General features: G+C 40.5%; 1 protein-coding gene across 1 annotated transcript in view; it reads left to right on the forward strand.

Annotated features, from left to right (window-relative positions):
- The first annotated feature begins 721 nt into the window (after nt 1-721).
- LOC117254452 (contactin-associated protein-like 4) overlaps nt 722-13,902 on the forward strand; it is a 165,429-nt gene continuing 152,248 nt past the window's right edge. The window contains exon 1 of the mRNA XM_033622768.2: nt 722-1,031. Coding sequence (XP_033478659.1) covers nt 947-1,031 — 85 coding nt within the window. The 5' untranslated portion in view covers nt 722-946. The remainder of the gene's footprint in view (nt 1,032-13,902) is intronic.

Genomic DNA, 13,902 nt, shown 5'->3' on the forward strand with positions numbered 1-13,902 from the left:
AAAAATATTAGGGGGGGGACAGGTTTTGGTGTAACACGCCCACAAAAATATCACCTACAGGATGCGAACCATGGCAGAAATATGGCTACATCCCCGCAAGATCAAACACCGCAAAAGTTAGTAAAGGACGTGTTGAAAACGGTTGAAAACTGCTACACAACCAGAGGTGGTAGGGCGGGACTTCAGTGGGTGGCTCATTCTGCCCAATGAGAGGCTGATCTATGCAGCGAACTTCTGCCCACTCAGACTAAGTCAACAGTAACAAAAACACAAGGATTCTGTGATTCAGATTATATTGATTATATTATTAATTTCTGCAATATAACCCCCTAAATCCTACACACTGGACCTTTAAGAGGGATTGGGGGCCTTTAACATGTCTGTGCACAGGGGCCCATTGAGTTTATCCTCTGCATCCATGGTCCCATGCAAAGAAATGTGAGAACTGTGTTGGTTTTAGTTGATTAAGACGCATAGCTCACTGCTGCATTAAGACGTGTGGTCCTATATGTGTTTGAGGACTTGTTGACATAAAGAGTTAATCATCAGCCACATGCTCTCCCTGCGCTTACACCAGTCCTGGGACTCCCTCTAGGAACTCTGAGCTTCTTCAGTATCTCAGTGTGGGAGGCTGTGCGCTGGACTTGGACCTGCAACAGTCTCGTAAAAACCTTCCCTCGTCTTTTCCTCGCTCCTTTTTTTTCTCCCCCACATCACTTGACGGAGGGCAGGAGGTGTGAGAGCTTCCTCCTCCCCACTAGGTACCGGCCGGCCCCTCCACACTGTGGCAGCAGGGCTACTGCAGCGGAGCGCAGCGCACCGGAGCGGAGCTGGAGGAGAGCAGAGGAGAGAAGCGAACAGGAGAGGAGAAGAGGAGGACGGACAGTCTGTCTCCTCTCCGACTGCTGGGATTATAGGCTACTCTGCAGCATCCCGTCGCTTCAACATGCCTTTGGGGAGTAAAAGACTCGCTTGGATTACTGCACTGATCGCCTCGCTGCTGCTCGGCTCCTGTGGGACAGGTGGAGAAGGTGAGCGGCTCCGTGCGCTTCTTGGGGAGGAGAGCGGGCTGTTGAGTGCAATGTTTTAATGAGAGGGGGCACCATGGTTTATTACAGCACTAAGACATCACTCGGCTATGGCACAGGCTTACATTGAGGGGGGCAGGCTGGCTGGTTGATGACATGTGGCTGTTAATGAGACTTTAAACTATCCACATAAGGATAAATCAGCTCATTAAGAAAGTAAAAGACTGTTTCTTCTTCTTTTCCTTGATGTAATAGATAATATCAGAATGGAAACTAGTCAAATATAACGGGTAGCTACTTTTTATAAAACTGGAATAAATCCAAACGTTAATATATTTAATATCTCTATTGATTAATCGAGAGAATCCAAACTCAAATAACTGTTTTAGGGCTGTGATAAGGGATTGTTCTCCATTATTGATTGATCTGTCCATTATTTTCTCGATTGATCAATAAATTCTGCAATGTATAAAATGTTAATTTCCTAAACTCCAAGAAGACACATGCAAATGCCAAAGATCTTCCTAGGAAAGCAGCTAATATTTATATTAATTTGACAAGCTGTTGGTAATTTAACTTCAAAAATTAGGCTACCTCAACAAATATCAGACAGCTTGTCTAAGGATTAATTGACTGTTTCCACCTCCAGTCTATTCCTTCAAAAGAAAAAAAGTCATGAAATCTGCCCTTATTCATTTTACAAGAGCTTTCTTATTCTTCAAAATAAAAGCATGCAGTTGAAGGTCAGTTCTGGTCTGCGCTGCGACCTGTTTCTCCAGTTTGGGAAGAAGGACTGTAGCTCCTGTAGTTTATTCTGTGAATTCAGTGAATAAAACAGTCGGCTGTGTCTGATCCGACCACCGCGGGGGCTTGTTGTTGAAAAGGGGACTCGCTTCCTCTGGAGATTTAAGTTTTAAAAGACAGCGAATCCCACAAGTTGTGTTCTTATTTTAGCTTTTTTCCCAGCATTAGATGTTTCCTCATGAGAGAGAGATGGAGGGGGAGAGACTGTGGTCTTGCCGTGGAGATGTGGGAGAGCTGCACAGGAGGATGCTGCTGCTTCGGCTCCTGTTTTATTCTCAGAAAAGGATTCAAAAAAGATTCTAAAAAGTGGGTTCTTGGTTAAAAAGATGATTTCAGCAGTGAAGTCCCTGCAAAAGTTGCTTATTTAAAAGCTGTGTGAGAAAACTTTTTTTTTTTAACAAATGAGAGGATTTTCCTTGCAACAAGTTTAGGAAAATGATAGATCTCCCATTTTCTGTTGTTGTTAAAGTTCCTTAGAGCTGTTTTTTTTCTCTCAGGAGGTTTTAATGAATAGTTCCAGCAGCTGCACTGTAGAAGTGGTGCTGTACTATCTGATGAACCTTCCTCTTCACTGTAATTATACTGTACTCTCTTGGAATGCTGCTGTAAATAAGGGCAGCTTTTAACGTGACATCCTTACAGGCAGATCGACAAAAACATCACTAATGAGCCTTTTTACACAAAGATTGGTGGTGCTCGGTGTGCAGGGTAGAGAGGAGAGATGAATGCATGAACAGGCATTGTGGTTTCTCAACTGTATTGACTGTTTAGGAAGACATAGCTGTAAAAGGAAAAAAAGATCTTGATAGTATGGATTAAAATCGACTCAAATCCAGATGAATCAGGTACATTGTCTGTGTTGGCTCAGACCCAACAATTTCCGAGAGACAAATCACAGAACTGGAGATTTTACTCTGTCACTCCACCGTGCTTCATATGTTTTGCTCTGCGGCATACTGTCGATCAGTCAGAGCCTTTATCATCCACTTAATGACCTGTCTTGGGTCCAGATTATGTTTCCAAAGCAATGAAAAGGTTTCAGCTCAGTAAAGAACCGACATATCATTCATCCTGTTTTGTACATGAAGGACAGCAGGCTTCTGTCATCGTCACATTCATCATCTCCAGCGATACATTCTGTCTGTCTCTGTTCTCACTCACTCACTCACTCACTCACTCACTCACACACACTTTTTTGTATCATATCAGAGTCTCTTGTGTGACATAGTGTGTAAACTGTCTCTGTACACCACTGTTCGAGACCAACAAACAACAAAACCAGCACTGATTTAGACACTTATTGCTGGTGTTGCAATGGAATGAGATAGTTTACGGTATGATGACCGTCTCAGAAAATATCATTTTCATGGTATCACAGTATTACAGAATTATTATTACTGTAAGTCAAAATGACCCTTGAAGAAATGAAAACAGAGGGTTTAATTTAACTTTATCTAGCTCCGACAGACAGTGCATCAGAGAGAGAGAGAGTTACGGCACTCAAGGATTATTGCACCCAATATACCTGCACAACACCACTTCATCCTGTTGATACAGTACTCACAGCTTGGATTAATTTTTATGAAAAACCCTTTTCATTCTTTTCATCAGTGGAGCCTTAAGGACTAAAGGAATATGAATAACTTACGGCGTAATTAAGGAATGGACACATAATTTAAGGCAGCCAACAACCCATTTTTATACAGTCGATGAACTTCTATAAAAAGAATGAACTGTTTGGCGAAAAGACAAGGCGTCTAATTAAGACTGGTGTTTTTTGTCAAAATGTGTAGCCACACCCAGCTAGTAAAAAGGACTGGGCATTTAATTGGAACAAGGCTTTTAACTGAAGTTTTATGGTATGTGTAAAAAGCCTTTCTTTTGAACGTAACTAAAATAAAGTTGAGATTCTCTGTCCAGTTGCTTTTTTCCCCAATATCATCGATAAGCAAATGTACATAGTATGATAACTGTCAATATTAATATCACGGTATACCTTCAAAAAGGTGTGCTGCTGCAAGCCTACTCATTGCTGTGCATGCAGCAGCTTTTCAGGCCCTAAAAGCAGTTGTTTTTTTACTGAGACATAACTGTCTCTGTCCTGCAGTGATGGGGCACAAAATGCGTTTTTTTTTTACAGAGAGCTGCTTTTCATACCAGGATTATGGCATGAAAAGCATTTTTTTTAGCAAGACATCGCTGCTTTATTTACAGGGATTGTGCCCCCTAAACTGGGTATTTTAACCCAAAATGTAATCTTTACCTAACCATAATGAAGCGTTTTAATGCCTAAGCATAACTACCAATATCTACAGCTTTGTTGAAACATAAAGTTTCAACATGTGCACTACTCGTTCTACATGTTCACAAATGCAGTCTAACATATCTGTAGTTAACTGAAATGTACAAGGCCAACATTTCTTCTGGCGATTGGGTTGTCCCTACCCACTTCCACTCTGTTTCCGCATTCACATGCAGAGTTAGGCACATTACAATAGGTGCCATCCCAAACTAGGTAGCGAGGAGTGGAAGTCTACATGGATGCCAAATTATTGACCATGTGACACACAAATGTTAGTTTCATGCAACTACCCTTACAAAAGTAAACTGCTCAACCTAACAAAGACATTTAATATTGTCATACAGACGACGCTATCAAATTAAAGGTTTCAGTTTGTTTAAGATCTAATATACCCTCTACAAGTCAAGTCAAGTCTAGAAAATGGTTTAACTGATTTAATTGTAAAATGTTGTGTATTTACAGGAACTGCTGCAAAAACTAAGCAGCTTAAAAACAGAGTGAAAAACGAGATGCTTAGAAAAAAGAAATGCCACCAAAGAGGCTTTGATGTAAGTTTTCTTTCTTTATTTATTTATTGACAAAGGGATAATATACAAAAATCAGGTTATAATATAGGAAGAGCATAAAATGGTTTTATTTTTCTCCATGGTTTCAAAAAGTTACAACAGTTCCTGTTCCTGTGGGGGAGAGGGAAGTTCATCCCAAAGATGTATTTCTAGCCCACGCCTCAATGAGGGGGGCTTCAACTGTGAAGGTGACTATAAACTGGTACTCCTTGTTAGAGTGATACTGGGGCGGATCTGGTTTAGGGAAGGCCCACTCACTTACTCAGTCACTTACTCATGCACCCACTCACTTTCATCAAAGCAAAATACCTTTTTTAATGATGGATGCTACAATTGCAGGATGAAAGCAGCAGAGTTACAGCACAGAGCTCTGCCAGAGGCAAGCCAGGGTCTTATGCGTAAGGCAGTAGTCATGGGCATGCACTACGGTGGAATCTAAGACCTGAATGTTGGGGGACCAAGAGGTGGTTGGTGAAGAGGTGGTCATCCCTAGGCAAAGAGCGCACGCCATGAAAAAAGAGGGAGATGAAAAAGAGGAGGAAGCCACTGCCAAGCCCAAGCCACAATGTTATCACGTCATTACTTCATGTTATTAAAAAGAAAAGCACACGCTGCCACACCAACCGTTCCTCTTCCGTCGAAAATAAGGAGAGAATCCAAAAATCTAACATTAAAGATCAAAGAAAGCGCTCTACAGACATTGCACATCATTGCGAATATATTTTCTTTTAGAATGTCCGGTGTAATCAGTGTTATCATGAGTTTGGACTATGAGGGAAAATTTCCACCATGGCATCCCTAGTTTAAACACATTCCTCAGGCTCTCATTTGTTATCACAAGAATCACTTCTGACGGATACAGATAAATGCAACACTAGTGATTCCAGGCCCGGTCGGACAACACGTGCAGATGACTTCTTTTCCAGCATAACCCGACCCTTACCCGTGAAGATCCTTACTGACCCTAACCCGAACTTCTCTAATCTAAACCTACCTCAACATAAGACTTGAATTTAAACAGGCTCATGCACACATTTGTACTAATGGATATGTGGTAATCCTAAGAAGGCCACGAAATGCATGAAATGTCTGAAGGCCAAAGAGTTTATACCTGTTCTGAATATTTCAAAAGCCTCCTGTATAGACAGGGGCCAGACACCATGAATCACTCACTGTCAGACAATGTATACACGGAAAATGACATAAATAATTGTGTGAAGAATAAACAAAGAGAGCTTGAAAGGTACGAAGAAGGTTTTAGATGCTTTTCAACCACCACACACAGCATTGCAATTATATGCCCTAACTTTACCTAAACCTAATTCTTAAACAAAGTCTGTAAGTACAAAATCACACAGAGATGTTCAACCTTAAGCAATAGGTTCTTTGTCAGTGCCTTTGAAAACACTCATGAAAGTTCCCTAAAATATCTAACGCGAGTGTTTCTTGTGATCCGCTGTATCCATGGTTAAGGTGAGGCTACTAAGAACGCATTCACACTGTCGCTATTTGGTCAGCTTTAAACAAACCCTGGTCCACTTCCACGGATAGTTCGGTTCGTTTGGATTTCCGTTTTCACTCATGGCCAATTGATGAGCCGGATTTTCTTTGTCCTCGTGCTTTTTTTCTTCCTGGTCAGTGATTGTTTCAGGCTATATTGCCCCCAAACGAGCAGCTGTTGAAACTGCATGTGGTTGGGTCCACTTTAAAAGTGTGGTGTGAAAGTTAAGCGAACCAATTGAAGGTGTGAAATTTTGCGGCGTTCCCCACCCAATTGAATCAAGTCCTCCGGACTATCCTGGTGTGAATGGGCCCTAAAACTTGACTAAAGTCAGGTAAAACTTGTACTTTTAGGAAACCAGGGATAACTGTCAGTCTGTATATGCTTCCTATGCAGAGCCTTTCACTGTGATGTCTTTCCAAGTGATTCTGTGGCAGTTTGAAAATGTCATACTAAAGCTGCCGTTGCTAGACTGCAAGCAGTCAGGGAAACATACATCTTTTTAAGCATCTTGGCAAATTACTGAAAAACAGTGTCACAGTATGTACCCTCTTCCTTCCTTTGCCTTCAACTTGAAATCTGTCTCACATACCCACATACTCTCCTCCTTTACCGTCGGTACCAGTTCACCCCATGCAGTGTACAGGTAGACACATTGCTTTTACATTCTTCTAAAACTTTACAGAAAACACAACTTTGTCTGCATTTTGATTATTGCACTGCTGAAAACAGCACAGTGTCTTCCGGAGCGTTTAATCTCTGTGATGGCTGAGACTGTAGGTTGAGTAGGTGTGTTTGATCATTTAACTAGCTGAGGCTGAGCAGGGAAACATTAATGTGCTGTTATTTTCTCAGACTGCTGGAAATTCATCTCCTCCAGTCCACAGCCAGACAGAGAATAAGTTGGTAAAAAATATGCTGGGAGAGGAGTTGATTTAAATTTGGGCCTAGCTCCCTGTTTCATATGCGAACAGCCCTGTCTCATCAGAATTTATTACTTTTCAATGAGCTGGTGGTGTGCACTGAGAGAACATAAACCCCTGAATAAAATCAATTTGGTGTGAATGTGTGAGGCATTTTCTCTGCAAAACTCTGCTGTCCTTTATGCTTCATGAGACGGTGGGTTCTTAGAGAACCACCACAAGGAAAGAGCAAAGTAGTGGAGGATAAATCGCCCCTTACTTTTCTCCTTTAGTGTCATTTATGAAAATGTGTTTAGTGGAAGTGGAGTCATGAAGAGGTTCTGATTAAGTCAAGGTTACGTAAAGGTGGCAGCGGCTGGTGGTGTGAGCCTGGAGCTGCCAGTCATGAATCTAGATTTATTAATCCAGGGACAAGTAGTTAAGCGATAAAAGTGACAGAGAACTGCAGTCCATCCATCTGCCTTTGTGACCTGAGGGATTTTGTGTTTGCCCAAGGCCGACTCCCCAGTGGATGTCTGCCTCCCTAAAAACAGACCCATTCATCAAATGGCCCTGTCATTATCTCAGATGACTTGTTATTGGTCCAAGAATCAGCCACATTCTGCTGAGGTCACTATTCACTGTCACTCTCTGAAGTAGGAGGAAAGTAGAAACTGTAGGCATCAGCTATTAGCAGAAACACACTGTGTTAATGATGAGTGACATTGTTATATATACTGTAAATTCATCACCTCTTTGTGACAGGCTGTCGGTGCTTTACGTGACACAAAAGCCATTGACAATTGATATCCAATTTAGAAAACAGCGAGGATGGTGAGAAAGAAATTTCTCAGAGGAAATAACATGTTCTCTGTGCTTTTAGCCTAGGAAATCAGTGGTTTTACAAAGTATACAGTGTTGCCAGTGTTATATTATTTAATGTTCTGTTGTTGGATTATAATCTCTGATGCATCAACACTTTTCATAGTTGTATGTTTTGTGTGTAAAATCCTAATCTGCAAAATAACTAGTGACAGTAGCTGTCAGATTAGGTAGTAGGAGTAGATTAGGTTGTAGGACCGTGGTAAAATGTGCAGTAAAATGCTGTGGAATGCAGTAGAGCAGAACTATAAAGTTGCATGGAATACTCATATAAAGTACAAGTCCCTCAAAACTGTACTTTAGTACGCATTTTTTCCTTCAACAACAAACACACTTGGTAGTGTTTAGCCAAAACTTACATGTGGTTGGGTTTAGGCAACAAAAGCATGTGGTTGGGTTTAGAAAAAAATAACAGGGTTTGGCTTTACATTAATACCGGAAGCAAACACCGGCCTCCTGGGTGAATGTTGGGGATTATTGGACCCATTCATCACCCACCTCCCCGCCTACCCTATTTTTCGCCCAATCAACATACATCGTTCTCCATCTGCATTTCCCCCTATTGCCGTTAGGCCCCATTACACACTGGTGGCAATGTGAAATGACAGCTTTTTCATTGATGTTTGATATGAAAGTCATTGCCCAAATTCCGGTATTTGACGACTTTGCAATAAGACCGGGTGTTTTAAGTTTGGGTAACAAAACTACACTGTCATAGGTAAATCATGGTTAAAACAAGTACATTTGTTATAAAACTTAACGTAAATAAGTGTTAGTAGACTTTGTTACACAGTTAAAATAACTCAACGTTGACTTTTGTTTTCACACAGGGCACAAACAGCAGTCTCCTGGGTTAACGTGATTTTTTTTATTGTCACTCCACACTACTTCCTCTGTTGTTCCAGTCATAACAACTACAATTTGCTTGTACAAACGACTGAAGTGGTAGTAATTTTGGAGGAGGACAGTCTCAAATTTTCAAGTCAAATGGGCAAAGTCCATCTGCTGATGAAGGTCATGTGATATGATCAAGAGTTCCAGAACACCTATTAAATGGACCACTTGTTGTGAGATTGTTTTCTGACTGTTCTCTGCTCAAGGTCCAAGGTGAAGAAAGAACTTTGAACAAAAAAAAAAATGACTTGAAACCTTCATTTATTGATTTTCTCCCCACTTGGGGGCAGTACAACAAGTTATAAACACAACACTGACTCTTAATGTTTAAATTAAATATGAGAACATGTTGCAAGTTGCCATTTTAATACAATGTAATGTAAAATATATTGATTAAAGCAGCTTTATACTAGTCAATAATTATAGTATCTGCTTGAGTACTCAAATAAATCAGTAATCACCAGCCAGTGAAATAAACAACTTTATATGCATACCAAGCCCAGCATAATCCTCCCTATCCCATTTTCCAAAGTCAAAGAAAGGCCGCCTTAAGTATTTTGCATTGTTGGGGTCATCCAGTCGGTTTTAAAAATCTAACAGCTGTAGGATTATTATGTGTATTACTAAGAAAATGGATGAGCTGAGCCGAAGCCAAACATGTGAAGTAAAATAGAGAAAAAGTACTTGAGTGTGATGGGACAGAAGAGGAAAGAAAGGAGTCAAAAAGAGGAACAGGAGCAGGAGTTTGTAGAGGAAGAAATGAGGAGTGTATGAAAAAAGAGAAGAAGTGGAGGAGTTTGGTTCAGTGCCCTGCGTGGACATTCATTGTAGTTGCCCTCCGTCTTTAAGCCATGCAGTGACACTCCCAACTCCTTCTCTCATTTCACCCATCAGTGGGTTTTCTTTTTTCTTATGTGTGTGTGTATGTGTGTGTGTGTGTGTGTGTGTGTGTGATGTCAGATTCATTCGCCTGATTCCCCTCATCTCACCTTCACACAGCTGCAGCTCTGTGGTGCACAGCAACACAAGTTTCAGCAATAAAGTCCTGTTCTCCTGTATCACCATCTTCCTGCCAGCAGCCTGATATTACTGTAACATGGATTTTAAACGCAGTTACCCTGTCTTTGAAGAAAACCCTGCTGTCATGAAATACTGGAGGCTAAGTGCTTTATTTGACGACAATGTCACTTTCTCCATGACGATGATCATGATCTGGCAGCAGAACTAAACTCATAGGAAAGGTATCATCAGCTAAATTACTTTTGGTGTTTTCAGTGTTTAAATGGATTGTCAGGATGGAAACATTGTGTCTAATATCACAAAGTTAACTGAGTTTTTTTCAGTGCTTGTTTTTTGGTGATTTGAGCACCACAAGCTGTGTGCCATCTAGTTCCTTTAAAGAGAAGGCAGACACCTCTACGGCCAATATCTCCAACACTCAGCAACTCACACAATCTAGAGTGATAAATAGCACTACAGGTGAGAGGAGAAATATGTAATTTTGAGTTTGGGGTGCACTGCCCCTTTAAAAGGCTTTCCTATATACAGTAATGGAGATCTCAACATCCTCCCTCATTGTTACTCTTGTCTCAATCAATTAAACAGCAAATTAACATCAGATTAGCTAGAAATACTGTTAATAATTATTTAACCTGCTGCTTCGACCTTCCTCCTTTCCGATTTAATGACAGGCTTTTTATTTGTTGGCTTGACGAGTTGAGTGGCACAGTGGGAGCGGGCCATGTAAGAGCCTCTTGAAATAAACAGTAATTATAATAATCAAGACTCTTCTTCGTGAACTGATTCTGTTCTGTCCTCCACCTCTTTGTGAAAAGAGCCTTGTGTAATAATGACACTCAACTTCTGCTCAGCCCAAACCAGACACCATCAAGCTATAATCCTGGAGGTTATTTCTGTAGGTCATCACCCCATTTTCTTATGGTAACATTTTCATAAGACACGTTTTTTAAACCAGTCAGTTTTAAATCCAGTTATGTTGTTATGGCCAATCAGAGTGATGGCCAAAACTACAAAATATATATATGTATAAATAAAAAGAGACCCAGGTTGTAAAAGAAACCTTGAATTCTCCTTTTACAACAATCCTTTATCAGTGAGGGCTATTATTTAAGATGGGAGAGTTGGTGAAGAGGCCTTGGGGGCCTGAGTAGTTTTTCAGTTGCAGGTTCTGGGTGTCCTCCGTGTCCTTGCTCACAAATCAGCAAATACAACAAAATATGACTCAGGAGCATGTAGATGCAATATTTCAATGTGAAACTGAACATAAGGGATATTTTTATATTTTATTATTCTACAACATTGAATCGAACTATTTAATGTTGCGTTTTGTCACTAATCGAGAGAAAAATCCAAAACACAGGAGACTAAGCAATCATTCATAGGACACACCTGGTTCCATCCTGGTGCAGCCAGTTTGTTTTACAAGTCACAAATTAGTAAAATGGAGATCACCTATGTGTAGTTAATGGGTTTAACTGATTGTAGAGACCTGTATTTTTGGGGGGTCCATCTTTTGGTGAGTCAGTATTGTGGCAAAACCTGCACCATGAAGACAAAGGAACACTTAAAGCCACTCAGTAAAAAAGTGATTGGATGTAGTAGAAGTAAGGGAGAAATACAAGAAAACAATCCATTACTATTATTTAACTATAGCAGATGCCTTTGTACTCACTGTAGGTAATGATGTTACCATCATAACCGTGACGACCTGTACATTGCATCTTACCCAGTAACGAACAGTTTTCCAGGGATATTGAATAGATTAATGTTTTTTTCTGTGTAATGACTAAAATCAAGTCATATCTTTATGGCTTAGTTTCTTGCTGCTTTTTTATATAACTATGAAAATACACCATCCATTTTAACCACAAGGATTTGTACATGTAGAGGGCAGACTGTATGAAAACAATGGATGTAGTTTTGTTGGCATTTTGGCCGTTGCCATCTTGGACTCATTTTCAGACGTAACCATATTTGGATGAGAGTGTGGAACTTTAGGTCTAAATTAAATTTAAATGGGCGAGTTACATAAAAATCCAAACCCCGTACAGTTGTCATGAATTTTGAAAGTAGCTACAGAGACCAAAACCATTTTTCGTACCAGGTGGTAAACATGTTGTAACAACTGGTGAACCAGGTGAGAGTGGACTTAAACACTCAACTCTGGAGACAGTTTGGGTAAAATAACAGTCTTTACGGTCAAAAGGTAGGTTTGGTACACAGAAGGACAATCAGTGGAGGCAAACAAATCCAACAGAGGTGAGGCAGAGACAGAGGCAGAGTCAATCAGCAAGCTAAATCCAAAAAAACAAGAAAGGGACACAGGGAAACAAAAGGCTTGAGTGCTACACACACAAGGAGCTAAGACAAAATGGCACTGAGAGAAAACAAGACACACTAAATACTCTGGTGAGGGGAAGGATAACGAGACACAGGTGAGGCTAATCAGGGCGGGACCGACAATCAGACACAGGTGAAGTCATCAAAAGGGAAAACACACAGGGGCAGGAAGTGAAGTGATCTGAAATGAGAGGAGATGTGAGCTTCAAAATAAAACAGGAAATAACATGAATAAATGAAATAAAAAAACATACCCTGAGAAACTTGAGCTGTGACACATGTTCATTTCTGCTCTAAAGTTGGGCAAAAGTAAGCCTTCAGATATGCTACCTAGACCCCAGTGTTTCCACCACCTTAAACATTGCTCTTAAATGTGAGAGGTATTGTTGTCACTCACTGCTCCATCCAGCACTCACCGTATTTCCTCATTACCGGTGACACAGAGGGAAGTCTGAACCTCGGTTATTGTCCACAGAACGGAGTTGCACGCCAACATTTTCAGAATGCTGCAAGAGGCAGCAAAACATCCTTTCATTTTATGGTTATAATTTACTAATAAAACTTCACGGTATGAACAGTGGTTACATTTATTTATTTATTTAACCTTTATTTTAACAGGGTAGGTCCATTGAGAGCGGGCTCTCTTTTTTCATGGATGCCCTGTAGCAAACAGAGCTCAAAAGACAAGGTAATAAAAAATTAAGACATAATAGTAAACAGACTAAATGAAGCAAGACCAAGTCTGTGCACCCAGTACTGTGGTGTGAAGTAGAGTTTTGAAAGCCTCAAGTGAGATGAATCTATCAACTTTCAATGAGTCCTGTAATTTGTTCCATCGGTATGGGACATAGAAGGAGAAGGCAGTTTTTCCTAATTCTGTATTTGTGTAAGGGAGGTGGAGTCTGATATGGGACTGAGAGCGGGTATAAGCTGCTACTGACAAATCAATGGACTGCAGTGTTCACAGCTCCACCTTTTAGTACCAGATCTGTGTGCTAGGTACCCCAACAGAAGGGGGGACCAAAAATGGGGCTGGTAAGGCACTTCTCCATTGGTACCATCCACAGCTTTTCAAAGGGACACTGAAAAAAAGTGTCTCAGACTAATCTTAACTGTACCATACTGCTCAGTGGAAACGTGGATCATGATGTTGGACCTGTTTTTGGCACCAGACTCAAGTGGCCATTTGAGGAACTGCAGTTTTTGCCACTTCTGCATTGGCTTCTTTTTCACTTGAAATGTCCATGCAGTAGCTTAATAAAGAAGTCTATAAAAATCATTTGCAGAATTAAAGAACTGTCTTCCCAAGAAAAACAGCATAAGTTGTTTTAGCAAGTGCCCAAAAACAATGTGTGTTTACAGCCAGGTGACAAAGTCTTCTAGTGAATTATGGGTCTGGGTATCATCAGATAATTCGTAGTATTTGGAGTAAAGCAGCGTCCTCCTGATAAATCCTGAGCTCTATCAGAGCTGTCTAAATAAATACTTCAGAAGCTAAAAGTTTAATTTCGTGTTTCATAATACGGATGGTTGGTTTAAATATCATAGTATAAATGTCCTTTATGAAATTAAGACTGTAATGAGTAATGAGTACTGTACAGGTCCGGCAGAAAATATAACAGTAGCCTACTGCTAATTCTCAAACAGTTTCAGTTGGACACTG

The sequence above is a fragment of the Epinephelus lanceolatus genome, chromosome 6, assembly GCF_041903045.1.
Source record: "Epinephelus lanceolatus isolate andai-2023 chromosome 6, ASM4190304v1, whole genome shotgun sequence".
Classification (NCBI taxonomy): domain Eukaryota; kingdom Metazoa; phylum Chordata; class Actinopteri; order Perciformes; family Serranidae; genus Epinephelus; species Epinephelus lanceolatus.